Source organism: Elgaria multicarinata, chromosome 8, assembly GCF_023053635.1.
Source record: "Elgaria multicarinata webbii isolate HBS135686 ecotype San Diego chromosome 8, rElgMul1.1.pri, whole genome shotgun sequence".
NCBI classification, from domain to species: domain Eukaryota; kingdom Metazoa; phylum Chordata; class Lepidosauria; order Squamata; family Anguidae; genus Elgaria; species Elgaria multicarinata.
Genome location: NC_086178.1, coordinates 85,796,944 through 85,812,943, shown reverse-complemented (window position 1 = coordinate 85,812,943; position 16,000 = coordinate 85,796,944). Strand labels below are relative to the sequence as shown.

Here is a 16,000-nt window from a genome sequence, read left to right as displayed (position 1 = left end):
GGTCTGCCAGAGTAATGGCCATTGAACATGTTCAGTCCTCAATGGGCTGTTTTGGGGGTGGGTATCACCCTCTTAAGTTTTTTTTCCTGTTCAAGTTTGTACTTCTGAAAACCTTGGGGTTCTCCCAAACATGCTGATACCTTCCCTCATGCTTTTCAGTGACCCCATTTCAGCTACCGTCCTGTCAGCACTCAGCAGCTGAGTTTGCTTTTATTGATTGATTGATTGATTGATTGCATTTTTATACTGCCCAATAGCTGAAGCTCCCCGGGCAGTTCACAAAAATTAAAACCATTCAAAGTATAAAACAAGCAGTATAAAAACATGACATAAAATACAATATAAAAGCATAACCAGGATAAAATCAGCAGCGGTGCAGAAATACAATTTTAAAATACAAATTTAAAACAGCAAAGTTAAAACTAAATTTATAGACAGTTAAAATGCTGAGAGAATAAAAAGGTCTTCACCTGGCGTCTGAAAGAATATAGTGTAGGTGCCAGGCAAACCTCCTTAGGGAGCTCATGCCACAGCCGAGGTGCCACAGCAGAGAAGGCCCTCCTCCTGGTAGCCACCTGCCTTACTTCCTTTGGCAGGGGCTCATGGAGAAGGACCCCTGAGGATGACCTTAGGGTCCAGGCAGGTACATATAGGAGGAGGCGTTCCTTCAGATAGCCTGGGCCCAAACCATTTAGGGCTTTAAGGAGTATTGCCTTTTTCATATGTAAACTGTGGAAGTTGGAGGGTGGCACTTCCCAAGGAGAATAAGCAATCAGGTGGGGGAAGGCTTAAATGTTACCTCTGCCCTCCAAGTCTCGCTGTGAATGTTCTCCCAGACTGCTTAATATTCATTTTATTAGACATATGTGCAATTTAAACATAATACAATATCCTAGCAAACCAAGAACCAGAAGAACTCCATTCATTCCAAAAGAAAACAGGAAAATATAATCAAATATGCAATAGCTCAGCATCATTTTAAAATAGCTCTCAAAGTTGTAATTGGTTGAATTGAATCCTGCACCTTCAAAGTTCGTGAACATGCAAAACTGTCCAATTCTCAATGAACTGTTACCTATTATTGACCTTGTCAAACCCTAATAAAATTTGTTACTTTAACCATGCAGACGATGTCCCAAATCTTTCATAACCATTCTGTTATTAATGGTCCACTCCATCCACCCACCCATGCCGATTATTGTTAATACTCTTTCTTGCCACAGTGAGACAGTGAATAACATTTCCCCGGTCTTCTGCTGGAATTAGTGATCCAACATGACAAAATAATACCATTAAAGGATCCAGAAGTCATATATTTATATACATAAATAACCTGTCATTTCTTTTATACAGATGAAGATAGGCTTCCAGTACGCAGGCTGTTTAGTAATCACCCACCCACACTCTGAAACTGGAAAGCCTGGTTGGGTTGGGGAAAGCATTTTTAAGGAAGAATCAGAGGGCACAGAAGGGATTAAGTACCCCCTCCCATCTGCCAACTCCCTCTTCCCTCACTGGTCCTGGGAATTATTCCATGCTACACCTGCACTAGTGTTATTTCAGCACAGAGGCTTGGGAACATGCAGCTGCCAGGATAACTTGTAGTTCTATCCTGCGTTTCCATATAGTTCAAGCATAAAACTTCCTTCTGTCAGCACGCAGGTCTCATTACTTCCCAAGGTCTTAAAAAGGGGAGCAGCAGCCAACGGTGTTTATAAAAATGTGACGAAAGCACACAGATTAATGTAGTACCAGAGGGCAGAATCAGTTCCATAAATATTAATCTAGAAGCAGAAAGTGTAGGAGTATCAACCACGGGATGGAAGAACCCCCCACAAATCATTTACAACAGAGTACCTAGATTTAAAGCCAGTTTGCTCCCACTGATAGCAATGGGGCTAAATTAGCTCACGTTCAAGTACTCTAACTTAACAGGCTGTAGAAGATTTTTTTTTCAAAAAAAACCCCACCTTCATTAAGACATAGTAAAAACAATATCAATTAAATACCCTGAAAGTGAATTTGTGGGCTTGGATGACAATCGGTGTTCCATCCAGAATGAGCTTAAAAGCTCAAACAAGACAAGATATGGCTGGGGATTGGATCTGCTGACTGTCTTCTTTGGCTAAGAGCAGCTGCATGGTTTGGATAAGAACACAATAAGAACTCTGCAGACAGGTCAAAGGCCTATTTTGTCCAGAATCCTATTTCTAGTAGCAGGAAGCCCATAAGCAGGACATGAGGACAATCAATAGTCTTCCCCCACTGTTGTTCCCAGAGAATGGTTTTAAATGGGCCAGATTAATCTTGTTCTACGCAGATGTCTGGCTCACATGCAACATCATTCATACAATGAAGGATGTGATCAATTCCTGAAGCACAGGCCTGCTTCTCCTTCTATGTAGAAGTTCACTCTTCGCCCAAATGTCTGAACTGGCCCAATACTTTTCAAGGCCATCAAGTAATAACAGAGGAAATGATAAGACAACACATGCATGTAGGTTAGACTTAATAAAATCAGTGTCCTGTGTTAGTCACAGCATGTGGTTTGGTTACAAGTTGCCAGCTGGGAAACGATATGGTTAATTTCTCTAGCAGACTATAAAAATCACTAGGCTGAAAGTAGTGACTAGTATAAGTAATTAATTAATCAAGGAGATAACCTTTGAATGCTTTGCTCCTTTCAGAAATATGGCAGCTAGTTAAATATGAACATCTGGGAAGCCATTATGAATTCATTGTGCATAAAAATACTGACCTGTACATAGAGCTCAAGATTTTTATGATGAAGAAATTAAGCATAATAAAGAATGAAACAACAGAAACGTGCTTTCTTTGCACAGCACTCATCTGCATGCTCCCACCCTCCAATTACAAAAGACAGCAACACCTTGGCTAAAGCTTGAGACATGCTCTCTAGATATCATTGATAAGAGATTCATTGTTCAGCAACCAAGTATCGGATCTTATTTATCTGGACAATCTCAAGGTTTATAGAATTCCTGTGTGCAGCCATTCATTGATGTTTGGTGAAATGAAACGGGCAAGATTCCAAAAGTACAACCAGAAGATCATGAATTTTACCGGGGTTCAAAATAGCAATATTGCTAAAATTTGGGACTAGGGTCTATTGTGATTTAAACCCAAACCCTCAGACATTCAGAGACAGTAAAGGTTTTAATCCATCATGAATCCTGCTGCTGCTTCCATTGCCCCCTTCCTTTTCCCACCCAAGCTTACCTGAGCTAAATGGGAAGCAATCATGTTGGAGCCATCACTGGGCTCTAAAATTTAACATGAAATGTTCAGGACCACTGGGAACCAAGGAAGGTCTACACCTTCCCGTTTTCTCTGATATTCTTATTAGGAAAATCTGAGACCAGGGAAACAACATCTCCCATAGTTCCTGGTAGCCCCTGATGTTATGCACCTCTAGAGATGCCCTAACCCTCACCCCACTACACTCAAGTTCCATCATGTTGCTAATTAGGTGCAGGAAAGTTAAGAAAGTGAGGATACACATGGGTATCAGTAGAGAGGACAAGAAGTTTCCCATGCCTAATTTGAATCAGACCAAACTTAAATGTGTTAATATGGGGCAAATCCAAATGGAGTCTAAGAGAGATTGCCTATCACAAAGACATTTTGTAGGGCCTATTCAGACAACGCTTCAGGCTCTGTGGTTAGCGAAACTGGTTCTCTGGGGTTAGCACTAACCACAAGCCGTGCTGTCACACACAACACTTTAAGCCACGGTTAGAGGCCCTAACACTGCTGCAGATGGTCCAGCTGTGGTTAGTGAGTGAGCAAGGTTTAAGCAAAACACATTGCACAAGACACCTTAAACCCTGCTGCTTAACCAAAAGCCTTAACCAGCAGGGTTTAAGGTGTCTTCTGAACAGGCCCATAGTCTCTATTTGCTCCCAAAATTAGCTACGGTCAGGCTATCAAGAAGCCATTCAAGCAGAACATGAAGGGGAGTTAGCGGAAATTGTCCCCGGCCCTTGTGTGAAGAGAAGAGCAACTTAAGATCCATGCCACAGTCAGAGAATTCTACCACAGATATCTATAAACTTAGGCCATTGCTAGACCAAAGGTTTATCCCTGGATCGTTCAGGGGTCAAACCTGTTAATCTAGGTGACACACAGGGGATCCAGTGCTCAGGCAGGGGCGAACCCTGGATGATCCCAGGATAAACCTTAGGTCTAGCTGTGGCCTTAGATTCTGACCTCAGAGGAATCTGCAAGACTTCATCTCTAATCCTTTTTTCTTTAAAAGGCTCTAGCTATTACCTTAGGAAGGGAACTAAGCAGTAAATAGACCTTTATACTACTTGTCTATAAAAATGTTATATTCAAATCAATTTACAAATCCAACTTTTCCCAAAACCCAGTCACTAAAAAGATAAAATACAATTAAAACACAAAATGAAAAGCGCGGTGCATGATCAAAAACAGTGTAACTCAGAACACGCAAAATTGATACAGAAACCGCTGATCACTTTAAAATTAAAAGCCTGTTTGAACAGGTAGGTTTTAAGAATCCTTCTAAAATGGGACCAGAGGGAGAATGATAGATTTCCCTAAGAAGGGAGTTCCTCAATTATGGCACAGCAAACAAAAAAGGCTTATCTTTTGTGCCTACCCATTGAATGGCTGAATGCAACAGGACACAGAGCAAGGCCTCTCTGAGGCCAATTTTAGGATATAGACAGGTTCATAAAACGGCAGATATGGTAAATCAAGATAGAGAGATCATACATACAATTCAGGCTTCCACAATTCATTCTACTCTTAGATTTATTTTTGACTTCTCAGGTATTATTTCATATATATGGCAGCAAAATTTATGCTTACAACACTCTCATAATCATTGAATGCATTTTGAAATCATGCAATTACAAGGAAATGTTGAACAATAATCTGCTACAATAAAGAGAAGCTGAAGTTAAAGGGGAAAGGAGGACGATTCATTCCTTTTTGGACGTATTTGAACTGTGAGCCTGGTTCATGTTTCCAATCTATTTTTTAATCATTCTTCCTAATGTAAAAACAACTACTTTTCTTTAAAGGTTTGCAATGACTTTTCTATTTTGAAACACCTGTATATATTTTCTATAACTTTATAAACACATTTCCTAAGCCTTAGGACTTAAATCATTCAAAAGGTATTTACAACTCTTTCCCCCCACTTTTTCTTTTTGCTCGAATCGTTTTAAGATCCTAAAAATATTTCCTACTTGTTCACTACTCTGTTTTATTTACAGCGCTTTTGTACATTTGTTTAAAATAGGTTTTTAAAATACATTTAAAAAGAAATTTGCTAAAATTATCTAGCATGCAGGGCAATCCTATACATGTACATTCTGTTGAGTTCAATCAATAGTATACCTGCTTACATGGCACTAAGTCTCATTCAACTCAATGGAACTGACTTGTGAGAAGATGCATAGGATTGCACTGTTAACTGGGATAAAATGTAGTATCGAAGCTATAGGTGATACTTGGTTATAATACTGAACTGCAACTTTCTACCATTTGCTCAAGGCTTCCAGCTATTTTTGTCAAAGGTTTCTGTCACCAGACTTTTTTTTTCCCCCTTTCACTCTCTCATACACCATTTCCCAGGATGGAAATTTGGAAATATGCACGAAAAAGCTTTGATAGAAGCAATATTCAGGGAAGGACAAAACCATGCAAGTAATTCTCCGGTTATCCATTTCTGGCACTTTACGTGAAAATAAAACGAAATTGAAATACAGTTCTCTGCTGTGAAAAGACTTCCTTCCTTCTTGGCTTGTTTTACGAGACTGTGTGTGCGCTGAAGGGAACGGAGAGGTGGAAAGGAAAGCCTGCACGCATGAGCAGCCTGGACGGTTTGGAGGAATTGGTTTATAATGCTAAATAATGGAATAATTTTCCTAGCAACGGCCTTGGTAAGCACACGGCGCGTGGCACGCTAACATTAATTATACAGTCCATTTTCATCTCCGGTTGCCCGAGTTTAGCAGTTGTGAATTGGCGAATCTGGCTCATCGAGAGGGAGTCCTTCCCAAGTGTCAGAAAAAGAAGCTCTATCTCTGCTAGTGACATTGCATAACAGATGTTCCTCCTTTTTCATGTTAAAAAACAATCCAAGAAGAGTAAATACTGGCTGCACGCAACACTGATGGAAAAATTCCACAACTTTATATTCAAATTAAAAATTCAACAGATGGGAGGCATATCCCTCCCCTCAACAGTCTGGGTGCTTTTATTAATGTGGTCAGCATGGCTACTGACATGCACCACTGACGTCATTTGATAATTGTGTAACCAACCAGTTTTGCTTTAAAGGCAGACTTCACTCGAACACACACAGACCCTGTTGCACTTCTTCTGATTTTCCTACATTTAGGAAACACGCTTTGGTTAAAGGGCAAGAAGATCAGACAGCACAAAAGACAGCCATGCCGTCGCGCGCTTCTTCTTTGTCTCAAGGCGCCCCCAAAGAATTGCCCAGATTGTCCTCGGCTTGTCTCCTTATACCCTGATTCAACTCAAGACCAGCTGACCCAAGCGGCAACCTAGCACATTATATAACTGCACAGCATAATGTAGGAGGTTAACTGAGTCAGTGCTTATTCTTAATAACCATTGAGAATGGCACAAGAATGATATATGCTGCAAGAAGCGTGCCTGAATAATTCCCTACATTTAATGTTCCACAATCCACTAAAATCAAGATGAACCACACTGAACTGCCACATAAGTATGCTCAGTATCCCTACCCCTCAACCCCTGGTAGTGTACAAAGGAATTACAGTCTGTGTGTTCAACTCCTTTGTCCACATGCCCCCCACAGCAAGCTGTTTTCGTGATCCTGTACTGAATATGAGTGGGTATGGAAAAGCGGTCAATTGTGTTCCATGCCATGTACGCAGATCCTAATGGTTATTTTTAATTGTATATAAAGCACCTAATGTTGCACTAGTCACAATCTATTGCAACATCTGGAGCACTTTTGTGGCATTTACAGTGGTATGCTATACTGAGATCCTGACCCGGAGGAAATGATCAGGCAATCACTTAACCAGAGCTGTAGTCCACGTAGGCAGATTGATACAAGATACCATATTAGATCCACCAAAATGGTTGTGTGAATTGTCCCCATGAGTTTGATTTCCAGGGAAGAATCACCGACAAAAGAGTAGAAAGCAACAAGGTAAGAAATGTAATGACAGTTAATCACAGAATGTAAATATGTCATTGTAAAAAGTTTTACAAATGGAAGAAATTCAGAAACATGTTCCTATTTCATGTTGCATGTGTATGAATTGTCTTGGAATACAACAGACCAAAATCAAGAGGAGGAAGACCATGTAAGACACCTTGGGTTTCTTACAAAGGGAGAAAATGGTGGGATAGAAATATAACAATAATAAATAAAATCATTATATACTAGAAAAATAGTGTGTTGCACTATATTCATAATAGCCTTCGTAGCATGTAAAATGGCCATCTGTGCATTGCATTATTGTGTGTACTCGTTTACATGGATATGCAGAAGAGACCAGATGTAATCAAGTACCTTGCTTGGACATTTATCTTATGGAGACCCTAGGGAAGGAGCCTGAAGATTGACGCCCCTCTTGTAACTTTTATTAATCATTAAAAATTTGAAAAACAAAACAAAAACAGGCTCTTGCTTCTCATATGGCCCAACAATGCACGCCTCCATCTTCTGCAACATCAACTCAAAGAAACTTTATTAAGCCAAAACGGTGAAGTGTCTGGTGTGGTAGTGAATTGTAAACAGTGAAGTAAGAAGTAAATTAAATGCAGAAAATATTTAATGAAGAAAAGGAACCTTCTTTTCCCTAAATACTTCAGTCCCTCCTGGCTTCATTCCCTGCCCCCCAACACACAAAACCAAAACATGCTCCCTGGCTAAGGGAGGCTAAGTTGGCTTCCTCTCTGTTGTCCTTCCACTGGACAGCAAATACTTTTTTTATTCAAGTGGGCCTATGGTGTGCAAGCAGGTGATTTGGGTTGGATTCTGTTTTTACTCTTTTTGCTGTGTTTTAAATTGTGTTTTAATGTATTTGTTTTATTATTGTTTTAGCAAGTTTTATTTGAGATTGTAAGATGCTCCACATGCCACTTTTCAGGGTAGAAATGCAGGGTACAAATCAATCAAACAAACAAACAAACAAACCCACCAGTAGACTAGATAACAACGATGGACTACTTTGCAGTGTGGACATAACCCATAGTTAGTGTGACCACATGAAAAGGAGGACAGGGCTCCTGTATCTTTAACAGTTATTTCAGCAGGTCTCATTTGTATGCATGCAGCACTTGGTGAAATTCCCTCTTCATCACAACAGTTAAAGCTGCAGAAACCCTGTCACTGAACAGATACAAAAGTTAATTTATTATTTATTTTATTTTATTACATTTCTATACCGCCCAATAGCCGGAGCTCTCTGGGCGGTTCATAAACATAACTTAGCATTTATTATGTTTAACATAAGTTAAACATAACTTAGCATAAACTCTCTTTTTATTTAGTGTTGGATGTTTTAATATTGGTGTCCTAGGATTTTGTTTTATGAAGGGGGAGACATAAATTGACATAAATAAATGAATATATGCACAGGTAGGAGATAGCTTTGCCTCCCCATCCACCCTACTATTACATGTATAAGCCACCTTTTTCTCCTCTTGCAAGAAACCCAAGTTGGCTTACATGGCCCTCTGCCTCTCCATTTAATCCTCACAACTACCCTGTGAGCTAGTTTAGGCTGAAAACCAATGACTCGCCCAAAGACACCCAGGCCACAGCTAGACCTAAGGTTTATCCTGGGATCATCCAGGGTTCGCCCCTGCCTGAGCACTGGATCCCCTGTGTGTCACCTAGATGAACAGGTTTGACCCCTGGACGATCCACGGGTAAACCTTAGGTCTAGCTATGGCCCCAGTGAACTTCATGGCTGAGTGGGGACTAAAACTGGGATCTCTGAACCCCAGTCCAATACTAACCACTACAAAACACTTATACGGCAGAGTGGGACAAGAGCAAGGTGCAATGTAAAACAGAAAATATTGGCTTATTTCTTCCATTACCCAGCTTCAGTATCTCTCCTTTTCCTCAATGAACAACTGAATACTCCACTTCATTCTCAACCATACATTAAAATGGAAAAGGAAAATAATTGACTGAAGATTCTACAAGTAACTGACTGTGCTATAGAACAATTGTGTTGTGTTACAGTATGGAAAAAAAGCCATGGGGAATTGTTCTAAGAGACATCTGAGAACAAATGTGAAAGATCATGCCTATTGGCACTTTCATTAATGCAAAGTAAGTAAACAATGTGAAAATTAATCAAGGAGAAATCTGGAGTTTTGCTTTAGCATCCTAAATTTTCCAGTCCCAACAAATTGTTCAAATACTATGTTTGCTCAATTTTCAACACTCCAACGACAAATGTTGGAAGACACACCGAATTTGGAAGATTTTTTTTTTTTTTACAGAGATTTGGATGGGGGGGAAAAGAGAGGGGATGCTTTGAAAATGGGAAGGTAGCATTGTATGAGAAATGGGCATGAAGATATTCATTCACATCATGCCACAGACTCCAACCACAATACAATGGCTTTCATTTCCTACTTGTCCACCACTACATTGAGGCTTATTTCTTACTATTCCACCTCTCACTAAAGATACCACTCGAAATGCCAAAAAGGTAGAGGCGAAGTGGAAAAGAGTTTTTGAAGTGGGAAACGTCAGTGAAAGAGCTAAAAAGGCGGTAAACTTTAAGGTAGGGGGCTGCATATGGAGCCGAATTAACTCCATACCACCAACAACACTAAAATTACAGAAAGGACATGCCTACCATCAAAGCATTTTAGTTCAGAGGAGGCTTAACATTGGGAGGTCAACGTTTATAATTTGGGATGGGCAAATATGCAATTTGCTAAAGTTCTCTGAATTTTTCCTTGAAGAGATTTCATCTCTTTTGCATTCCCAAAACGCAAGTGTCATTTTCTTCCGATCAGGAAAAGTGCACATTTTTCAAGCGTGGAAAATCTGCAATGTTAAGTGTGCACATTTTTTTCCCCAACTGGAAAAACACACATTTTTAAAAAATGTGCATTTCTCCCATCGAAAAACACACATTTCCTTCTTAGGCTAAAGCATGAAAATGCAAATTTGGGGGTGGGGAGGGAGGCATACTTTCTGAAGCTGTGCAAGAGCAGATTTTTGAATGCAATCGTGGGAAATTGTAAACAAAATATATCTGAGAATTGTGTTCTTGCTCACTTTTTTTTTAACAAACCTTATAAAGTTAGCAAAATAATTTTTTATCTCGTATTTTCATTACAGAAAATAATAAATTAGAGGACAACAATCAGTTTCAAATAATATCTAAGATTTATTCACATCATCCTGAACCTAGGTTAAATTTTTAGGACCTTTTGATTTAGCCATTTCCAAAAATCATAGACTGCTGCCATCCACTGTCTCTTTAAAATACTGCAACTAAGAATAGAATTGCCTCATCTACTACGAGATTGGTTCCAGAGCAACCTGTAAAGCACTTCCAGGTTCATTAATGGCTAACCCTTCCAGTGCCAAACATTTCTCACACAGGGGAAATACAATGCAACGAAGGAATATGTCTGAAACATAGAACAGTTTGAGAAAGATTTCACAAAAGCATTTATTTTACATAATTTTGACAAGGTTAAATTTTATTATTTATTAATAATTATTATTTCTACACCGCCCAATAGCCGAAGCTCTCTGGGCGGTTCACAATTGCTAAATATTAGGTGGGGAAACCAGCTTAAGAGATGTGAGAGATGTTTTTGCAAAGCTCTACTCATTTAGATATCTTTGTGCAATCGGGAGAAAGTGTTCCTAAATATTGGGCTCCAGAATGTAAAAGATGTTTGAGCTCCAGTGAAATCCTCATCACTGGTAAAATCATAGCTGCAAGAGAAGCAGCATTAAAGCGGCATGTAAAACAAAAAGGAGCATAGATGATTAATATCAAAACGTTAATGCCCCAAATAAGAGTTCACTTCCAGGCAAATCCAAAGTGCTGGCTTGGACTTATAAACCTTTTAACAATTTAGTGCCCTCCAATATCTGATGGAACCTATCTTCCCCTATATTTCTACCTAAAGATGTGAAGAAAAAACCTGGAAGAATTTGCAGGGGTGGGTGGGGTGGGGCGTTCTCCAAGGACTGTTTCTGTTTCGTTTTTCTGAAAAAATAAAAAAATTGAACAACTTTGAAATATGAAATATTTTCTTTTAGAATTTAAAATAAAGTATTTATATATTGTTACCCAGGCTTTACTCCCCCTCAGTCATGATTTCTAGAAACTATGCAACAAGAACTCTTTTACAAAATGACTAGAGATGTAAAATATCTGGAAATAATGAAGCCATGGGGGAAAATGTTTTTTTAATCCTCTCTGTGAGATTCCCAGCATAGCTAGTTCTTTCATTTCATATTAAAATTATTGATCAAAAGTATATTTTACTGATAGAAATTCATGCTCCGTTTCACAGCATGTGACAGTTTGGATTTTGTTCTATAAAGGCCTGTGCTTCTGATGCAGTAGCAGTAATTTAATGCCATTCTGATCTATTCAGACAATAATTAAAAATTTACTGAGTAATCATTTTGGGGGGGAATAAAGGCTGGGTAACAATATATAAATACTTTATTTTAAATTCTAAAAGAAAATATTTCATAATCCAAAGCTGTTAAATTTTTCCAATTATGATAATTTTATAAGCAAACTAGGTTATAAATAAAATAACTTTAGCAACAGAAAGGCTGCTTTAGCTTCCTAAAGCAGCTGTCCTGGGCCAAGAGCCCTCCATATGTTTTGGACTACAGTGCCCAGCATTCCCTGCAACTGTGGCTAGAACTACATGTTACATTAAACATACGGCTGCTGCCAAAAATATGAGCAGTAGATCTAATTTCCCTTTCTCTCTCTATGAAATCTAAGCAAACTTACCGTACCTGTGTCCTGATATCAACATTTCCCAGCCTCTTCAGACAATTAAATGACTGGGGAAAATGAACGTTACGACATTAATGAGGCCTAGTTCTCAATGTGGTAAAGCTGTGACTGCAGGGCTGGTGCCAGACTATTTTGTGCCCTAGGCAAGGCGACCTTCTTGCACACACACAAAAATTGCCAACTTCGATTTTTAAGAACAGATGTTTTGTAGAAAAAATAAAAAGCACAAAACTTGAACATATTATGTTTTTTCCTAAAACAGCTAATTTGTATAAAACTGTGACCCTTAAAGGTCAGTACTACGCCCCTCTGACGTCTGCACCTTAGGTAGGGTGACCATATGACCGGATTTGCCCGGATTTGTCTGGGTTTTTGATGGCAAATCCAGGAGGGAGAGGGGAAATCCGGATTTTTTTCCAAAGAGCAGCTCTAATGGGAATTAACAAAAATGCTTATAACTCCGTCATTTTTTAAGATAAAGACATGAAACTTGGCACCACGAAAGGATTTAGGTAGAGCTTTAGCCACACCAAATTTGAAACAGATCCGTTCATCCATTGATTTTTTAGGAATTTTTTAAAAATTGAGGTTTTAAAATTATTATTTTTTTAAATCGTCATTTTTAAAGATAAAGAGATGAAACTTTGTACCATGATAGGATTTAGGTAGCGCTTTAGCCACACCAAATTTGAAACAGATCTGTTTATCCATTGATTTTTTAGGAATTTTTTTAAAAAATGAGGTTTTAAAATTATTATTTTTTAAACTGTCATTTTTAAAGATAAAGAGCTGAAAGTTGGCACCATGATAGCTTTTAGGTAGAGCTTTAGCCATACCAAATTTGAAACAAATCTGGGGCCAGTAGCAAACCCTGTTAACAACAACAGCAGCTTGCAATGAGTGAAGATACAGTCAGAAAAGATATTTGAGGGAAGGGGAGAATGTAACACACAGAGTATAGCAAAAGCTTCAAAGTACAGCAAAACCTACAAAAGTAGGAGTGAGTGAAGTTAATTTCAGATGCATTGAATCTCTCACTTGTTCTTTATTTCAGTGATTTTAACATTAAGATGTTATGTAGAACAGATTTGTCTTAAATGTGTGCTGCAAAATCAGACATGTGACCAAGACTATGTTCAGGTGGGCACGCCCCCTTGGTACTGGACACGCCCCCTTGGGGCGACCATGTTGTCCTCCTTTTTGGTTTCCAAAATATGGTCACCCTACCTTAGGCAGCTGCCTAGTTGGCCTAATGGTAGCACCGGTCCTGTGTGACTGGGCTTTAACCATTTCAGGCTGCAAGTGGGAGTTCACATGAAGAAATACTGTTCCATACAGCTGAGGAAATCCCCATGTTAAAAATGTGCACACCATGAAACAGGCTAAGCTAGAATCCTTATCCCCAATGTTGAATTGTTTGTCTGCTAAGATTTTTAATTCTATATGCCGAGTTGCATGATTTAGGTTTCCCACTTAAGTCTTGAAGAAGCACAGCCCACAGATGGACTGCCTTAGTGAGTAACAACTAGGCCTCTTAATTATCACTAGGACGGTAAACCTACCTTTAGGCAAAGTAAAGTGGCTGGCCTCAGGAAGCAATTGCTGTGGGGCTGGGTGTAGGACAGAGCTGTGTGTGTCATGCGGCCTGGCCTGCACCCTTAAGCCACCTTGCTGCCCACAGGTGTGGAAAAGGACACGGTCCCATTATTAGCGTTGAAGAAGGTTCAAGATTTTATAATGTTAAAAATATTATCTAAGTGTTGTTAATAAGTAAGATAAAAATAAATAAAACTTCCAGCCTCTGTACATGAAAGGGGGTAGGCATCTTGACTTAGAATTCAGGCAGAAAAATACCTTTTGCCCACCATGACTAAGAACAAGAATGCAATCCTATGCATTGTTAGACATAAAAAGTTGATTGGGTGTCCGCACTAAGTTCGGCATCTCTACAACTTCCAGCATCCCCTAAACAGCTATGCTGACTGGGGAATGATGGGAATTGTGATTCTTTTTCTGTCTAAATGTGCACCGGACTGCGCCTTAGATGTTATGGAGAAAAAGCTTATTCATCCCTTTATTTAGAGAATTGCTAGTCCCCCCTTCAGTAAAAGATCTCAGCTTATAAAACAGTGATAAAGAAATAAATATACAAAACTACAACAACACAAAATAACAGAAGCAAACAAAACCACTGCAAAAACTATAAAACCATTATCAAATCCAGCCAATACCATATGCTGAAACGCCAGGCAAATAAAAAATTGACAAGGTGAACCTCACTGGAGAGGGCATTATACAGACCGATAATCACAACCAAAACGGCTCTCTCTGGTCACCACCCAACTAGCTTCAAACAATTGGGGGGGGGGGAGGGCGCTGACACAGACATGTAGGAGGGATTCTAATCACGGCTGCAGAGTTAAGGCATGCTCCAGTGGTGGAAGACAGTCCTCCAGGCATCTGGATCACAAGCTGCTTTGCATGTGATCAACAACGCTTTGAACTGTAATTAAACGTGCGGTTGCCATTTTCAGTAGCTATATGCCAGCCCCTCCCTAATCAAGGCTGCGGAAGGAAGCAGGAAACATCCACGCATTCAAAGTTTCAGCTTGCGAAGGACCCTCTCATTTTTCTGTTTTCAATTCAAAATAGGCAAGCTCTATTTTGCCATAAAAGCAAAGCTTAACCCATTGAGAAACAATTACTTTCTCTCCAGTCAACAGACTTTCAATTGCTACAACTTTACTGAGCTAGCAAAACACCAGATGAAAGTTTTCAACTGCGTAAGTTGAGCACTGTGTTACACTTTCAGACCACAATTATTTTCTTTTTTAATGAGTCAGAAATAGGGCATCTCAATCAAAGCGGTTTTTTTTTAAAGAACGTATAAATTAAGCACAAAACAGATCATGGTGGCCTTCACAAGTCCAGTGTGAATTGATAGACAACCAGTGTGATGCAATGGTTGAAGTACTGGACTGGGGGCAGGAAGAACCAGGGTTTAATTCTTCCTTTGGCTATGAATTTCACTGAGTGACATTGAGCCAGTCTTTATCTCTCAGCCTCACCTACCTCACAGGGTTGTTGTGAGGATAAAACAGAGGGGGGGAGAACCACATAATGGTTCCTTAAGCTCCTTGGAGGAAAGATGGGGTACAAACATAGCAAGAAAAATTAAATAAATCAAGCAAAACTGCATGGGGAAACTTACTGTTCACAATGTCACCTTGAAGCTGAAGAATCTGTGGGACAGGCATTGTGAGAACAACCACATCAAACTGGTCTGAAGAACCTGTATTGATGCAGACTTCCCATTTCCCATCTTTGAGGTTGATTTGAGTGACATGGTGGTCATAGAAGACATCTGCATCTGCTTCAAAAGAAAGAGACAAGCTCACATATGGTCTGTGCCAAAATTTCTAGTGCTGTGCCCAAAATTTGGATTATTCCATTTTTGTCATTTTGTGGGTGGTGGAGGGGAATGAAAACTCAGGTGAAAGAGGTGGAAAGAGGTAAGAATTTTCTCCTTGGGAAGGGGGACAGTGTTTCTACATACTTTTTTAAATGTAGGAAGTTTTGAGGGGGTATTCTTTCTATTTTTTAAATATTTTTAAAAACACCCCTGGCACTTGGAGGAGCCCAGAAGTTCTTCCTGAATGCCTATTGGTGAGGGCAAGGCCACATGGTCTCTAATAGGCATTCAGGAAGAACTGCTGGGGGATTTTTAAAAATAAAATAAAATAAAAAACAGAAAGAAGACCCCAAACAACTGGCTATACTTTAAAAAGGTATGTGCAAACCTTTCTCCCTACCCACCAGGAGAAAATTCTCTAAAATCTCCCCCATTCCACAAAAGAGGCAGAAAAAAATTGCCTCTTTTGCAGGGAGAGAAAAAGTTCCCAAAAATAGTGGGCGGGATTCGGCACAGCACTAAAAATTTATTCCACTTTTTTTTTTTTTTTTACACT

General features: G+C 39.4%; 1 protein-coding gene across 2 annotated transcripts in view; it reads right to left on the bottom strand.

The window, feature by feature from the left end:
* Positions 1 to 16,000, bottom strand: part of RNLS (renalase, FAD dependent amine oxidase) — a 126,215-nt gene that overhangs the window by 98,192 nt on the left and 12,023 nt on the right. The window contains exon 4 of one of the 2 annotated variants that reach the window (XM_063132948.1): positions 15,244 to 15,405. In XM_063132948.1, the coding sequence (XP_062989018.1) occupies positions 15,244 to 15,405 (162 nt within the window). The remainder of the gene's footprint in view (positions 1 to 15,243; positions 15,406 to 16,000) is intronic. The other variant, XM_063132949.1, reaches the window with a different exon arrangement.